This window comes from Lolium rigidum, chromosome 6, assembly GCF_022539505.1.
Source record: "Lolium rigidum isolate FL_2022 chromosome 6, APGP_CSIRO_Lrig_0.1, whole genome shotgun sequence".
NCBI lineage: Eukaryota > Viridiplantae > Streptophyta > Magnoliopsida > Poales > Poaceae > Lolium > Lolium rigidum.
In genome coordinates, this window is record NC_061513.1 from 266,005,517 (window position 1) to 266,020,118 (window position 14,602).

General features: G+C 46.6%; 1 protein-coding gene across 1 annotated transcript; it reads right to left on the minus strand.

The window, feature by feature from the left end:
• Positions 1–5,920: 5,920 nt before the first annotated feature.
• Positions 5,921–6,718, minus strand: LOC124659479 (glycine-rich cell wall structural protein-like). Its single transcript, XM_047197344.1, has 2 exons — positions 6,410–6,718; positions 5,921–6,324 (listed from the first exon to the last, which is right to left on the minus strand). The coding sequence occupies exons 1-2, from the start codon at positions 6,657–6,659 to the stop codon at positions 6,203–6,205; spliced, it is 372 nt and encodes a 123-aa protein (XP_047053300.1). The 5' UTR covers positions 6,660–6,718; the 3' UTR covers positions 5,921–6,202.
• Between the last annotated feature and the right edge of the window lie 7,884 nt (positions 6,719–14,602).

Sequence of the window (14,602 nt, forward strand, 5' to 3'; positions counted from 1 at the left end):
CACAAGGTTGGGGCGAGCTCCACAACACTAGGAGGCTCCCAACAACCTATGGGACTAGCACAACACCAAGCTAGGCTCCATAGGTGAACTTCTTCCAAGATCCCACCATAGTAACCCTACCAACAAGATCCACTAAGGACTAGCACGAATCGGTGAAAACTCTCTTGGTAGATCGATTGATCGGGGCCTCCTCTACCACTCCTCAAAGTATGAGCAAGATTGATTGGGTAGGTAGGGAGATCCACTAAGTTTGATCTCAGCAACAATGGAGGAGAGAGAGAGAGAAGAGCTAAAAACAAGCTGGGGAAGAAGGGCCCTTTAAATAGGTCCCCCGAAATCCAACCGTTATGTGCAGTTTCTGCCTAAGCGGTACTACCGCTTTGATAAGCGGTACTACCGCTCTGGATTCGAAATCTCCACAGAACTTATCCACGTGGACACACAGCGGTACTACCGCTTGCGGTACCGCTTGAGGTACCGCAATGGCCTCCAGGGGTTACTGGATCCCAAGCGGTACCGAAGCGGTACCACATCGGTAGTGCCGTAACTTATGTTACGGTACCTAAGAGGTACCGAGGCGGTACTACCGCTCTCAAGCGGTACTACCGCTTAAGGTACCGTAGAAGTATCGTAACTTGTCCTGTGGGACATTTCAGTGTAGAACCTCCAGAGCGGTACTGCAGAGCGGTACCAGTAGGGTAGCGGTACTACCGCTCCTGGTACCGGTAGTACCGCTTTGGCTGAAACTGCTTTCTCCTCTTTTCCTCTCCAACCATGTCACCTCGCGACAGACACGCAAAACTAGAAAAACCTAAGAGCTACGCTTCAGTCCTCCGATCATGATGTGTTCAGCGAGGACACCGTGCACTTGCAAATCTATCAAAGACAATCTTTGCGCACGGTTAAATTCATTCAAGTGTTGTCATCAAACACACAAAACACGGGATGTAGATCTTGCTCTTTCAATCTCCCCCTTTTTGGTGTTTGATGACAACACAAGAATTTGCAACATAGCATAGGATATTATGATAAGGTTCTCGATTTGCAAAAGTAGACGGAGCTCCCTCTAGATGTGTGCATATTTGGAATATGCATTTGTATACAAATGCACACATCCTAGAGGAACAACTCCTCCTAGATTTCACAAACCATGCACATATGAAACAAGGATATTTGACAAGATCATATAGCATATGCACACTATGGAGGCAACACGTGATCATGCAAGGAGCTTTGGGTGGATTTGTCATACCTTTGCCTTGAGAAAACCCAAACTCACAATAAGTGCCTCCATAGAATTGATGTAGCCAATCAAGAGATAAATAACGTAGACCAATATAGGCTACCATGAATAAGTCTTAATACAAACCGGGGGGATCGGGAGATCCACAAATAGAGTAGCAAGCATACGAATACGAATAAGGTTCCGAATAACTAGGGATAAGATATGATGCCAAGGCCGAAAAACCAAAATGAAGCACCAAGCCCTTGGCATCCCCATGCAAATTCCCGTCCTAATAGATCAACTTCTCCCCCTTTGGCATCGAAACACCAAAAAGGGAGAAGAAACATACTAACGTCCCAAGGGGATCACTTGTCATCATCATCCTCCTCGTCTTCCTCGTTGCCCTCCTCCTCATCATCTTCGTCTTCATCTTCAGCTTGGCCCTTGCCATGAGGTGGTGGAGAGGGACGAACAACGCGCTCGGGGATGGAGTCCTCGGAACTTGACCAAGTGTACTTGGACTTCCATTCTCCGGGAGGAGTGATGTTGTCCTCGGAGCCCTCGGAGACGGGAAGGCCCATGTGCTTCATCATCGCCTTTTGGCGTTGGAGGATCTTCTTGTTTTCATGGTGGGCTTGGTACATCCTGTCTTTGAGGTCCTTCTTGAAGCAAAAGGACTTCTTGAGGCGAGCGGTGAGCTTCGCAAAGAGGCCTTTGGTCTTGACGGAGTTGGGCACAAAGTCGGAGTCATCACTATCGGCTTCCTCCTCCTCGGTGTCCTTGGGTGCATTCTTGCCATACCTCGGAGGATCGTGCTTCTTGACGAGAGGGCTCTTCTCCTTGTGAACAGTGAGGGGGCGACATTGCTCCATGAGATCCCAACGGCCAGCCTGATCCCATTTGAGGCAAATGAGCCTCATGATGTAGGGCGCATATTGAGGAAGCTTGCGGAGGAAAGCACAGTCACGCATCTCATGCCAAATGTATTCCATGACATCCAACTGCTTGCCGCTACCCTTCATCTCATCGGTGCGCACAAGGAGGTCACAAGAAACCCATGCACCTCATCATGGTTGGTGTGCTTGGGGTTGATGGTGATGCGGTAGATGTGGTTCATGATGTCGTAGACGGGAAGAAGATGGTAGGCACTTCCACACAACATCCTTCCGGGGATGTAGAGGTTGGCCATCTTCTCCTTGGCCATTGGCTTGGGTTGAAGGTGAATCCGGAAGAAGTTGGTTTCATTGTCGGTAAGATCATAGCCAATGGCCCTAGCAAATTCCTCCCACGTGGCCTCCATCACGAACTCCCTGGTCATCCACTTTAATGTGCGGAAGCCACCTTCATCCTCAAGAAACACAACGGTGGCATAGAATTGGCATATCACTTCCTTGGAGAAGTTGTGGGAGAAGGTCATCAAAGGAATAAGCCCTTGCTCTTCATATATCTCAAGAGCCTCCCCAAAGTATTCGGGTTTAGATTGGAGCTTGTCCATGCTAATGGAGTATTGGGGGCAACAAGTGAATTCCTTAGCCCCATAGACTTCATTGTAAATCCTCTCTTGGTCGGCATGGTAGAAGAAAGGATTGGGGCATTGACGAGCGTTCCTTGGAAACAAATACGGATTGGCTCCTCGTACTTGCGAGAATTGAGCTTTCTTGAGATTGGTCATAGACTTTCGAGGACCCGGGGTGGTCCTTTTTCTAGTTGCCGCTGCTGCATCCTTTTGGCGCTTGGTGGTCCTTGTTGGTACAATCTCTTCTTGCTCTTCTTCCTCTCGATGACGACGAGGAGGAGGCTTGACCTTGCCGCCACCACGGGGCTTGGATGAACCTGTGAACAACATAGGTTTGGGAGGGAATAGGGGATAAGTGCACAAGCCATGGAGTTAAAGATCAAGGAGGACACTAACAAGCATCATAGGTGAAACTAGTCATAGCGGTAGTACCACGACCTGAACCGGTAGTACCGCTTGGACCGGTAGTACCGCTCAAGCTCAGCACATCTAGATTTAGGTCGAGATTCATGGCAATGAAGTTCATAGTCTCACACAATGTTGCTAGCTAGTATCCTCGTACATGAAGAGCTTCCAAGAAGGTTTCTCCACCACAAACCCTAACCTATGCATCTAGGTGAACCAGGAGGTGCGTCATAATATTGAAGAAGGATGGCGGGAACACCAACTCGAAACTGACAAGACATTGGACCACATCGTTCTGTAACCGTGGTAGATCTTCTAGATTGATTACCTTCTGAGAGATTGCATTGAGGAATGCACATAGCTTCACAATGGCTACTCGAACATTTTCCGGTAGGAGCCCTCTCAAAGTAATCGGAAGCAATTACGTCATAATCACGTGGTAGTCGTGAGACTTCAGGTTTTGGAACTTTTTGTCCGCCATGTTTATTATTCCCTTTATATTCGACGAGAATCCAGACGGGACCTTCATACTGCTCAGGCATTCAAAAAAGATGACCTTCTCTTCTTTGGTAAGAGCGTAGCTGGCACGACCTTGAAACCATTCCGGATGCCGGTCATTAGGGTCTTTCAAACGTTGCTGGTCCTGCCGTGCTTCCTTTGTATCATTTGCCTTCCCATACACGCCCAAGAAACTTAGCAGGTTCACGCAAATATTCTTCGTAACATACATCACGTCGATTGCAGAGCGGACATCTAGGACTTTCCAATATTCTAGCTCCCAGAATATAGATTTCTTCTTCCACATGGGTGCGTGCCCGTCAGCTCCCTGCGGAACTGATTGTCCGCCAGGACCCTTTCCAAAGATGACTTTCAAATCCTTGACCATATCAAATACCTCAGCACCAGTACGTTCCGCAGGCTTCGGCCGGTGATCTGCCTTGCCGTTGTAATGTTTGCCTTTCTTTCTTACGTTATGAATTTTCAGAAGAAATCGACGATGCCCAAGGTACACGTTCTTCTTACAATTTGGCAAATATACACTTTCAGTCTCATGTAAGCAGTGCGTGCATGCATTCTATCCGTTACTTGTCTGTCCCGAAAGGTTACTAAGAGCAGGCCAATCGTTGATGGTTACGAAAAGCAACGCTCGTAGGTCAAATTCCACTTCTTTGTGCTCATCCCACACACGTACACCAGGTCTGCCCCACAACTGTAAAAGTTCATCAACTAATGGCCTTAGGTACACATCGATGTCGTCGCCGGGTTGCTTCGGACGTTGGATGATCACTGGCATCATAATGAACTTCCACTTCATGCACAACCAAGGAGGAAGGTTGTAGACGCATAGAGTCACGGGCCAGGTGCTATGGCTGGAGCTCTGCTCGCCAAAAGGATTCATGTCATCTGTACTTATACCAAATCTTATGCCCGGTAGAGGATGCAGTCGTTAATGCATGCATGTATCTTCAGAACCTCTAAACCTAGAGGGCAGACAACCTTCTTTGCTTCGTACGTACTGGCGGGCAACTCGTTATTCTATGGAAACATATTCTTCAACATTTTTAGCAAGTTTTCAAATCCTGAGTCAGCTACACCTTCCCGTGCCTTCCATTTCAGCAAATCCAGTGTGCAGCCCAGCCTTTTCAGACCATTATCGCATCCTGAGTACAGCGACTTTTTGTGATCCTCTAACATGCGATCCAAATTCTCCCTCTCCTTTTCAGTTTCGCAGCGTCTCCGTGCATTAGCAATGGTCCGACCAAGATCATCAGCGGGCTCACCACGTGCCTCTTCTTCACCTTCCCCTTCACCTTCTCCACCTTCAACATCCTCCATGAAAGTATCACCGAAATGATCAAGATAGTTTTCATCGATGATATCATCCCCTTCTTCATCTTCTTCCATTATAACCCCTCTTTCTCCATGCTTGGTCCAACAATTATAGCTTGGCATGAAACCGTGCCGAAGCAGGTGCAGGTGAACTTCTCTTGAGGAAGAGTAACCCTTCTGATTCTTACAGCCAACACATGAACAGATAACAAAACCCCCTGCTTGTTCGCATTAGCCACTACGAGGAAACCTTTCAAACCCGTAGTGAACTCGCCGGAGAGTCGGTTACCGTACATCCATTGCCGATTCATCTGCATTATTATTATATAAAGTATATAATTAACTATCATGCATTTGTTAAACTAACTAGCTAGAAATAATAGAAATTAAACAATGAACTACACACATGCATATTTTATCAATGACACATGAAAGGTTCAAGTTGCTAATCGCGATCGAGGAAAAATAAATGAGAAAGCTCAAGTGTGGCTTGGACACTTCATATCATGTTTCTTTCATTCTTTCGGGCATTTCATCGAACACCTTGTGTGCATAAGAGGAATCAAAAGCAAATTCACCACCCCTTGTGAAGATTGTGAAGACAAGTGACACCAAATGGCTAAGTGAAGTGAGTTGTGCTGCCTTTTACCAACCGCGACTAAAGCCCCTCCCGTTCCCCAGCTGTCGACCGAGCCCGTTGGGCCCAGACTTTTGGTCGCGGGTCGCCTCCTGAACCGCGACTAAAGACCCTTTTAGTCGCGATTCGAAAGATTTGGGGACTAATGGGGCTGGATGGAAGCCTCATTTTCTACTAGTGACTCGGCCCTTCGAGGCTGATCCCTTGTTAAAAAAAAAGTTTGTGCCGTTTCCCACCATCCTGTCAATCGGTATTTGGTGTGCGAGCTGTAGACTGGCACAGTCACGTTTATATGCACAACAGATGATACCGTATAACATTTTGCTGGGTATAGTAGTCAGTACATACGAGCCGACAGCAGAGAATGGTACTTTGTAGGGCGGACCGGCGGAGTACAAGATTTTGTAGGACGGAGTACTTTTATTTCGTATACCAGCTCAAGCCAAGCTGAACGCGCGCGGTGCCTACGCACCAAGCCCTTTATTTACGTACGCGTATACATACGGGGCATGGTTAATTAAGTGCGTATCGGGGCGCGTCCGACGCGCCATTGATCGATACGAAACTGTGATCGATATGACGATCTACTTCACTTCCACTTCCTGCCGTGCTTGCCGCCGCCGAACATGCCGCCCTTGTGCTTCCCGCCGAAGTGGCCATGCCCGCCGCCGCCGTGGCCGGTCTGGTACGATCCCATTCCCATGTGGCCGCCTGCACGCGCGCACGAGCTCACAAACTTCAGTAAACAGTTCGTGCACAGATCAGGTTATGATTTTGGTTAGCCAAAGCTATTTACCGTGGTGCGGCGCCGGCTGCGCGGGGTACGCCGCCGGCGCGTAGCCGTGCGCAGGGTAGCCGCCGTACGGAGGGCACGCCCCGGCGGCGGGTGGAGGGTACCCGTGCTGCTGCCCGTGTCCGCCGTAACCGTGTCCCTGGCCGCCGTAGCCGTGGCCCTGTCCATGGCCTTTCCCGCCGCCGACGAGGCTGGACACGAACCCCTTCACGCCGCCGCCATGGCCGCCGTGCATGTCGTGCCCGCCGCCCATGATCGATTAACTGCTTGCTTTGCCCGGTCGAGGTGGTGGAGCTAACACTGTTTTGCGTTTGGTATCTCGGTCGATGATCTGCTCGGTGAGCCGAGCCCGCACCCCCGTTTTATAGCTTTGCCGGGCCGTGTCGACGTGTGCCCATCGCATATATGCATGCCGGCCGGCCGGCTGCCGAATCTGCACACCTGCGCCGATAAGGTATTCTTCCTCCGGGACCTTCTCTCCAGCTGCATGCGGCGCCAGACCGTCAGCTCAGTGGTGGATGATATGGTCAGATTCTTATGCTCTATGTAAGCCGAGATGTTGCACGCAACTAAGATTCTATTTTGGTGTATTTCACGGTGCATAATGGGCGCAGTGCCGCAGCCGACATCTGGCGCTTCCGACAGCCGTTCGCTACTTCCGCGTGTACATTTTGCCTTACTCCGTGCGCTAGCTTTTAGCCATTTGATCTACTCCCTCCATACCGTTTACATGGTAATTACATATTTCGAGAAAAAAATTTGGTTACAAGTTTGATTAACAAAAAATAAGGTATATGCGACAAAAATTATAACACTGGATCATATTCAAAAGAAGGATTCAATGATATAATTTTTGTGGCATATATCTTAATTATTGTTGTCCAAATTTATAGTTAATTTTTTTTCTTGAAATACGTAATTACCATGTAAACCGGTATGGAGGGAGTAATCCCTTGGCTTCAAATACTTAAAGTTACTTTTTGCTATTATATATTTTTTACCTCAGGTTGTGAATAGTTATTCCGTATTTTTGCAACCGTACATGATTTTTAGGTACACTAAATTTTATTTTATTATGGTAGTCGAATACTAAAACATAAGCAAAAAAATTGACGTGATTTTTGTTTGCTTATGTGATGTACAAAAATATGACGTAGAATACGTATTTTTCAATGTAATGAATGACTCATACACTATATTTTTATGCATTTTTTAGTCAATAATGTAGTTATTAGTATACAAAACACAAATTTATGCTTGTAACAATGTACTCCATCCGTACCACCAAAAATATCTCAGATTTGTCCAAATTCGAATATATCTAGACACTAAAAGCATATAGATACATTCAAATTTTGATAAATCTTAGACACTTCTGGTAGGACGGAAGGAGTACAAATATGAGGAGCAACCAACGGACCCGAAGGCTAACTCTACCCACCACGACCACACACCTGGACCTCTGCCCCATACCTGGTGGCAAACCTCAGCCCTCAGGCGTCGGTCGATGGCGGCCATCCTAGCAGGCATATCTAACCCGATGTTGCACACTGTAGCGGCGGGTTTCCTCCGCATACATATGCCATATATAGTGACCCAAAAACCGGCCAGATCTACAAGAGAAGATCTTGGTTAACCGACGAGAAAGATTCTGAAAACCTAGATATACAACATTTTCTGTACATTACAAGTGAGATTTTATTTGAAAAGGCATACAAAAGATATCTTTGTGGCCAACACATATCTAGCCAATCAGCCTTTCAACTAGAGTGGAACAAGGGATGGAATGTAGGGCATTATTGAGTTAAGGCGGTGATACATCCAGTGACGATTTGCGCCAACTCTATCCCTGAGAACTTGTCGGAGCATCAAATACTGGCACTTAGAGTACATGGAGGGTTCGAACAGTGGATCTTTCAAAAACAAAAGGGTGTTGAAGATGTAACACCGATTCCATCGTGGCGAGTCGGTGTCTAGGTCATTGCACATCCAAATCTCAATCGACTCATACTTGGGGGGTTCCGCATGAAAAGCCACACTCAGCTCCCCGCGCAGCTCGGCCAAGTAGCACAATGAGCATCCCAGGCGTTGGCAGTGAGGAGGCGACGGTGTGACACTGAACGATTCGTCCTCCAACCTAAAGCGAAGGAACCCTGGTGCGGATTGTCCTTTAGGGAGCTCTTCCTCGTCGATGATCCAAAATAGCGAGCCCTTGGAAAAGGTCGCGTTTTGCTCAATGGCAGCAGGGTACGGCGGTTGCGCCTCCGTCCGACGCCAATGCCGGTCTATCCCGATGGTGAACACCTCCATCCCAAAGTTTCGGCGGTAACCGTCCGGGCCCATAAACCTGAAGAAGAAACGGGTAACCTTGTAGGTGTTGTAGCGGGCGTCATGACCAATGCCAAACACCTGGTCTGTGAGGATCATCCTGTTGGAGCTCTGAGGGAGCGTGAGGAGGCGCCGTGTGGCTGGGTTCAATACGCGGACCACGGTCTCGGTGGGCATCAGCACCAGCCCATCGCAGTGCGCGAAGCTGTGTGCCAAGTCTTCAAGGGGCAACTCCATGGTGTCTGCAAGGGCTGTGCTCTCCTCGGACACGTACAGGCCGACGGTGGTGACCTTGTTCCTGCGGTCTTCTTTTGTACTGCTCCACCCGAGCAAGCATGGCCTCTGAACACGGAGGTGGGCGCCGCGGAACTCTGCATCGTCGGAGATCATGTCGAGCCAGGTCTTGCAGGAGCACCTGAACCGTAGTAGCGACTTCACGGGCAGCCGGACCATGATCTCCCACACGAGCTCCGGAGGCAGGTACGGCGCCATCTTGCTTCTCTTCCGTTGCGGCGGCTGATCATCGTCGTCCATGGCCTGAATAGATCCCCCGTAAATTTTTTTGCCTCTGTATTTGATCCGTACGCAGGTCCTCAATCTTATTTGTAACGTGGTGGCACGTCACATGTCTTCCCAGTTTTTATTGGCTCTCAACGTTGAAGTATCCTTGGCACAAACTTACAAGTCCGAGTCAAATACGTACAACTTCCATGGCTGCTTCCATGGGCCGGCGGCTCCAGCGTTGTCGGGCGTCGGGTTTGGAGCTCGGGCTTGCCACACGGCTTGCAGTCCTACACCTTTCTTGGGACAACACTCTTCATAGACTTCTTCAGTGATGTCGATATCCTAGTTAGTCATGCACAAGATTATTTTCTCGTTATCAAAAAAATACCTGCGGCCACCGTTATCACCGGTTATCGAAAGTACTAGCCAAAATACAGTCCAAAATGCTTTAAAGAAATTTCAAGATTCATTCAAAATTTCTTAAAAAATACTTAAACATTGAACAAAAAACAAATACCGGTAGAAACGGACGGTATTTCAGTATACCGGTAGGCGCCCGAAAAAAAGGTTTCCAGCGAGATCTTGAAAATACCGGCCAAGGAACATTGCGTAATCACAGAACTCTAGATGACACGACTGACCAAGGCCAAAAGATGGAAAAGGGCGGTTCCGCTAGGAGTTGGATCTGAATTCAAATAATGTAACCATGTAGGCATGTAGTGGTTTCTTGCACACCAAATCTAGTCGCCCTCATATACAGTATGTGTGAGAGGTGATTGCCGGGTGAGTCAAGCAAATCAAACCAATCGAATCAATACAACCTACGTTTACGCTACACCTTTATCCACTACTTTATTCTTTGATGACTTCACATAGTTTCTTCGATACTACCTCCGTCCCAAGGAATAAGGCGCACGCGTATTCCAAGATGAACTTTGACCACAAAAATTGAGCAACAAAATCTTAGTTATATTATATGTAATTAGTATCGTTGGATTCGTATTGAAAAGAACTTTCTAATGATGTTAATTTTATACAAATAATCTTTATATATTTGAAGTAATACTTAGTCAAACAAAAAACACGTAAAACGAGGACGCCTTATTCCTTGAATTGGAGGTAGTATTTAAAATTGGCTAGAGGTGAGCGCCGATCTAGAGCTTAGCCTATTGCCATTAAAAGCTCTGATGGGGTTCCTCACTTTCGAGTGGGGTCAACTGACAACTGTTGACGTGTCGTGCTTGGCGTTTTGGGTAAACAGATGACATGTGAACACACTTTTTGCCTACTTCGTTGAGGACATAAATCTTGGATCGGACTATCATGATGGTCATAATATCCGGAAATCTAGAAAAATTGAAAGAGACATCATCAAGCCTAGCCTCGATGAACTATCCAATGAGTGACACTAAAATCTTAAGGCGATCAATAAACAATGGCAAGAGGAGTTTGAGGCGTTGTAAAAGAAGCAATAGATGAAGATCCGGAGACTTATCTGGCATGCTTAAAAAAGGATTGTCAGGGTGCCATCACACCGATTCATAGCCTAAATTTGCATGGGAGAATTTTTTGATTCGCGAAACTTTTTTATGACAAGGTCCTGTGTGGCTTTCATTGTCTCGTCTCCAAGCATGCATTCCTAATTTCAGGTTCTCTGCTCCTAGATTTGAGCTTATTGTGTTCCTGAAATCTATACTCCGTTCTTTTCCATCATTCAAGACGCCATAATCAAGGATCTAAAGAAAAATATTCAAAATCGAAAGATCAATCTGCCTTTCCACTTCATTCAAAATAATAAAATTGTGTGGGTTAATTCTAACTTTGTCAATCAGTTGTCCGCCATCATCATAACAACCACAGCTTTATATGCTATGAAAGGAACATTCATATTAGTTAAATTAAAGATAGTTATGATGGATAATGTGTTGTTTAAACTAACACCTGGAGGTGCACCAGTGAGATGTAACACGGAATAAGGACTAGCATATATACTAGCCCATACGTGACAGAGTGAATCATCATCCTCTTGCTATCAAATAGTTCATCGGCGAGAGCTTTCATAAGCTATGTCCTTCCAACACCAATCAAGCTTAAAAATATGAAAGAGCTTATCGGTTGGTCCCATTTTTTTTAAAACATAAGGCCACATGGCCTAGCCTTATATATAAAGCCAACAACACCCAACATCACATAGTTTTACAACGGATTTGAAACCCACCACCACACCTCAACTAAGGTAGTTCACACGGACCCAATACATCCGAAAGTTCAGGATCGCTAGTCCACAAACACATTGATAGAGGCCAACCCTGGAACACGACAGGGTTTACTTCCTTGGACTTGTTCTTGCATGAGATGACGAGGATATCTTCTGGTGGAGCTTCGCGACTAGCGTCAAGGAAGCCCCCAGCTGATGGCAAGGAGAACCTGTGCCTGCCACGTGAGGGAGTTTATCGTGGAATGCTCTGATGCCATACAAGGCATACCACAATGTATTGCCTTTGGGAACCGATGACCTTTTGTCTAACAAAATGCTCGAGTGTGGATCATTGGTAGTACTAATTAGGCCATCTTTTATTCTTACGAGTCATTGTGTCCAAGTAAAAAGTACAATCGTATTTTATTTTGGACAAAAGTATACTGAAGATATTTTGGTGCCAATACATATTCTGGCAGCTGGCTTTTCTAGGGATGGAGTGTAGCGGATTACCCAGCCATATTGGTTACGCCCAGCATAAGTATAAGCATTAAGGGCAAAGTGATTATCTATGCCAACAATGTCCTTGAGAACTTGTTGGACTAGCAAATACTGGCATCGATAGTACATACTGGCTTCGACGAATGGATCTTTTAATAGACAAACGGTGTTGAAGGTGTATCGCCGATTCCATCGTGGCGGGTTGGCGTCTACGTCGTTGCACATCCAAATCTCAATTGACTCATACTTGGGCCCTGCATGTGCCACGCTCAGCTCCCCACGCAGCTCAGCCATGTGAGACGTTGTGTACCTGAGCCCACGGCAGCATGGAGGTGGTGGCGTGACACTGAACGATTGGTCGTCCAGCCTAAAGCGGAGAAACCCTGGTGCAGATTCTCCCACAGAGTTTGGAATTTCTCGAGTGAGTTTTTCCTCGTCGATGGTCCAAAAGAGTGAGCCTTTGAAGAAGGTCGCGGTTCGCCCAATATGGACAAGGTACGGCGGTTTTACCGCCGTCTCATGCCAATGCCGGTCCACCCCGATAGTGAACACCTCCATCCCATAGTTGTAGCGGTAAGCGTCCGTGGGGAGTAGGTCCAAGGAGGTGAAGAAGAAGCGGGCGACCTTGTAGGTATCGCTACGAGGGTCATGGCCGATGCCAAACACCTGGTGGGTGTGGAACGAGTGGAAGCGGAACTCCAGCGATACACCGTTGGGGCTCCAAGGTAGCGTGAGAACGCGCCGTGTGGCTGGGTTGACCACATGGACCACCGTGTCCGTGGGCATCAGCACTAGCCCGTCGCAGTGCGCGAAACGGTGCGGTTTCTCTTGAAGGGGCAACTCCATGGTGTATTCCGCGCCGTCCTCCGGCACATATAAGCTGACGGTAGTGACCGTGTTGAAGGGGTCATCTTCTCTACCGCCCCAGGTGAGCAAGCATGGTGTCTGGGCACGGAGGTTGGCGCGGCGGAACTCTGCGTCGGCGGAGATCCTGTCGCGCCAGGCCTTGCTGATGCACCTGAACCGCAGCAGCGACTTGACGGGCAGCCGGACCATGATCTCCCACACAAGCTCCGGAGGCAGGTACGGCGCCATCTCGCTCTTCTCGGTTGCCGCGGCTGTCCCGTCGCCATGGCCTCATAGACCGGCCGTCTTTTATTGGGCTGTCCTATCGGTTTTTGTATCCGATCCGTACCCACGTCTTCAACTTTATTTGTAACGTGCCATATGTCGTTTCGGGTTTTTATTTGCTTGCAACGCCGTATCCCTTACGTAGGAGTAGTACAACTTTCATGTTCCAGCCAAACACGTACAACAGGCATGTGCTTTGCTGCAGATCTTGTTTCTTTGTGTAAAAAAGGTTTTTCACTCTTACTAGCACTCTGAAATTTCTCTCTCCGGTCACAAGTATGTTGTCTCCAACTTTAATCTTTTCTAACAACCAATATATCGTCTCCAACATTAAGATTGCAGATTTGAATATAGAGCATAAAAGCATTTTCTGAATAATATGATTTTGCTAGGATTCATAAACATACTAGTGGTCAAAGTCGGAGTCAAAAAAAAGCCATGCCCTTAATACCATGAGAGTAGGTGACAGCGATGGATAAGTACGCTTCGGTTTTTTTGTACTCCCGCTCGCAATGGCCGCGAGTTTGAGGCTGGTCATAGTGGTAAGTATCATGTAGTAGTATTGTGCATATGATACTACTACATGATATTACTTTACAGTATGGGAGCGGTGTTTTGGAACATGGGTGCATATGCTCCCTATATTTCGAAATGCATCTTACATACATTTTAAATTTTTAAAAAAATTAAAACTAAAAGTTCGCACATACATCTTCACGTGCTACGTGCTCACAAATTCGTTTCATAAAAAATCGACTTATCATGTGACGTGTGTAAAAAGACAAAATTCAGTGCTAAATATAATGCTTTTCACAAGATAAACTTTCTCTTTTTTATATAGATCACACAAAATATTGGTTTTTCGTGAAACTTGACGAACGCACGTATATTATGGAGTTTTTTTTTTTTACCAACCACTGTGAGGCAACAGCCCCATAGCAAAACTTTATTCAAAACCAAAAAGTCTTATGTACAAAACCAAATAGAAAGATAAAAGAGGAAAAAAAACCTACCTACACAAGAGATCAGACTCTAAGGCAGAGTCTTAATCCAATCTAACAAGGCCTCCCTATGCTTAACTTTAATTCTATATCTCAAAAGATACATATCATGTAGAAAACCAGCCTTCCACCTTGCAAAGGTTGGCCTCTCACTTCTGAAAATCTTCCCATTTCTAATAATCCAGATGTGCCAACATGCCACCATGAGTACCTCCATGAAGAAAGGTTTTGCAAACTCCTTCCTGGCATGATCCAATACAAGCTGTACATCATCATTAGGCACCCATTCAAATTGAAGATAATTCCATATCCTGATACTGAAGTTACACTCAAAAAAGAGGTGTATTCTATCTTCATGCACATGCAAAGGACATAACTCACAGTGATAAACATCTGTAACATTCCAGTGCCTACGCTGCAGCAGGTCTCTGGTGTTTAGACGATCCACCAATAAGAGCCAAGCAAAAACCTTGATTTTCATCATGCAAGCAGACTGCCAAATCCATTTATATACCTTGAGTACCTTAATATGCT

Coding starts and splice junctions, on each gene's coding strand:
- LOC124659479 (XM_047197344.1), bottom strand. CDS start 6,659: ATGGGCGGCGGGCACGACATGCACGGCGGCCATGGCGGCGGCGTGAAG. Junction 6,325..6,409: donor GCAGCCGGCGCCGCACCACG/GTAAATAGCTTT, acceptor GCGCGCGTGCAG/GCGGCCACATGGGAATGGGA.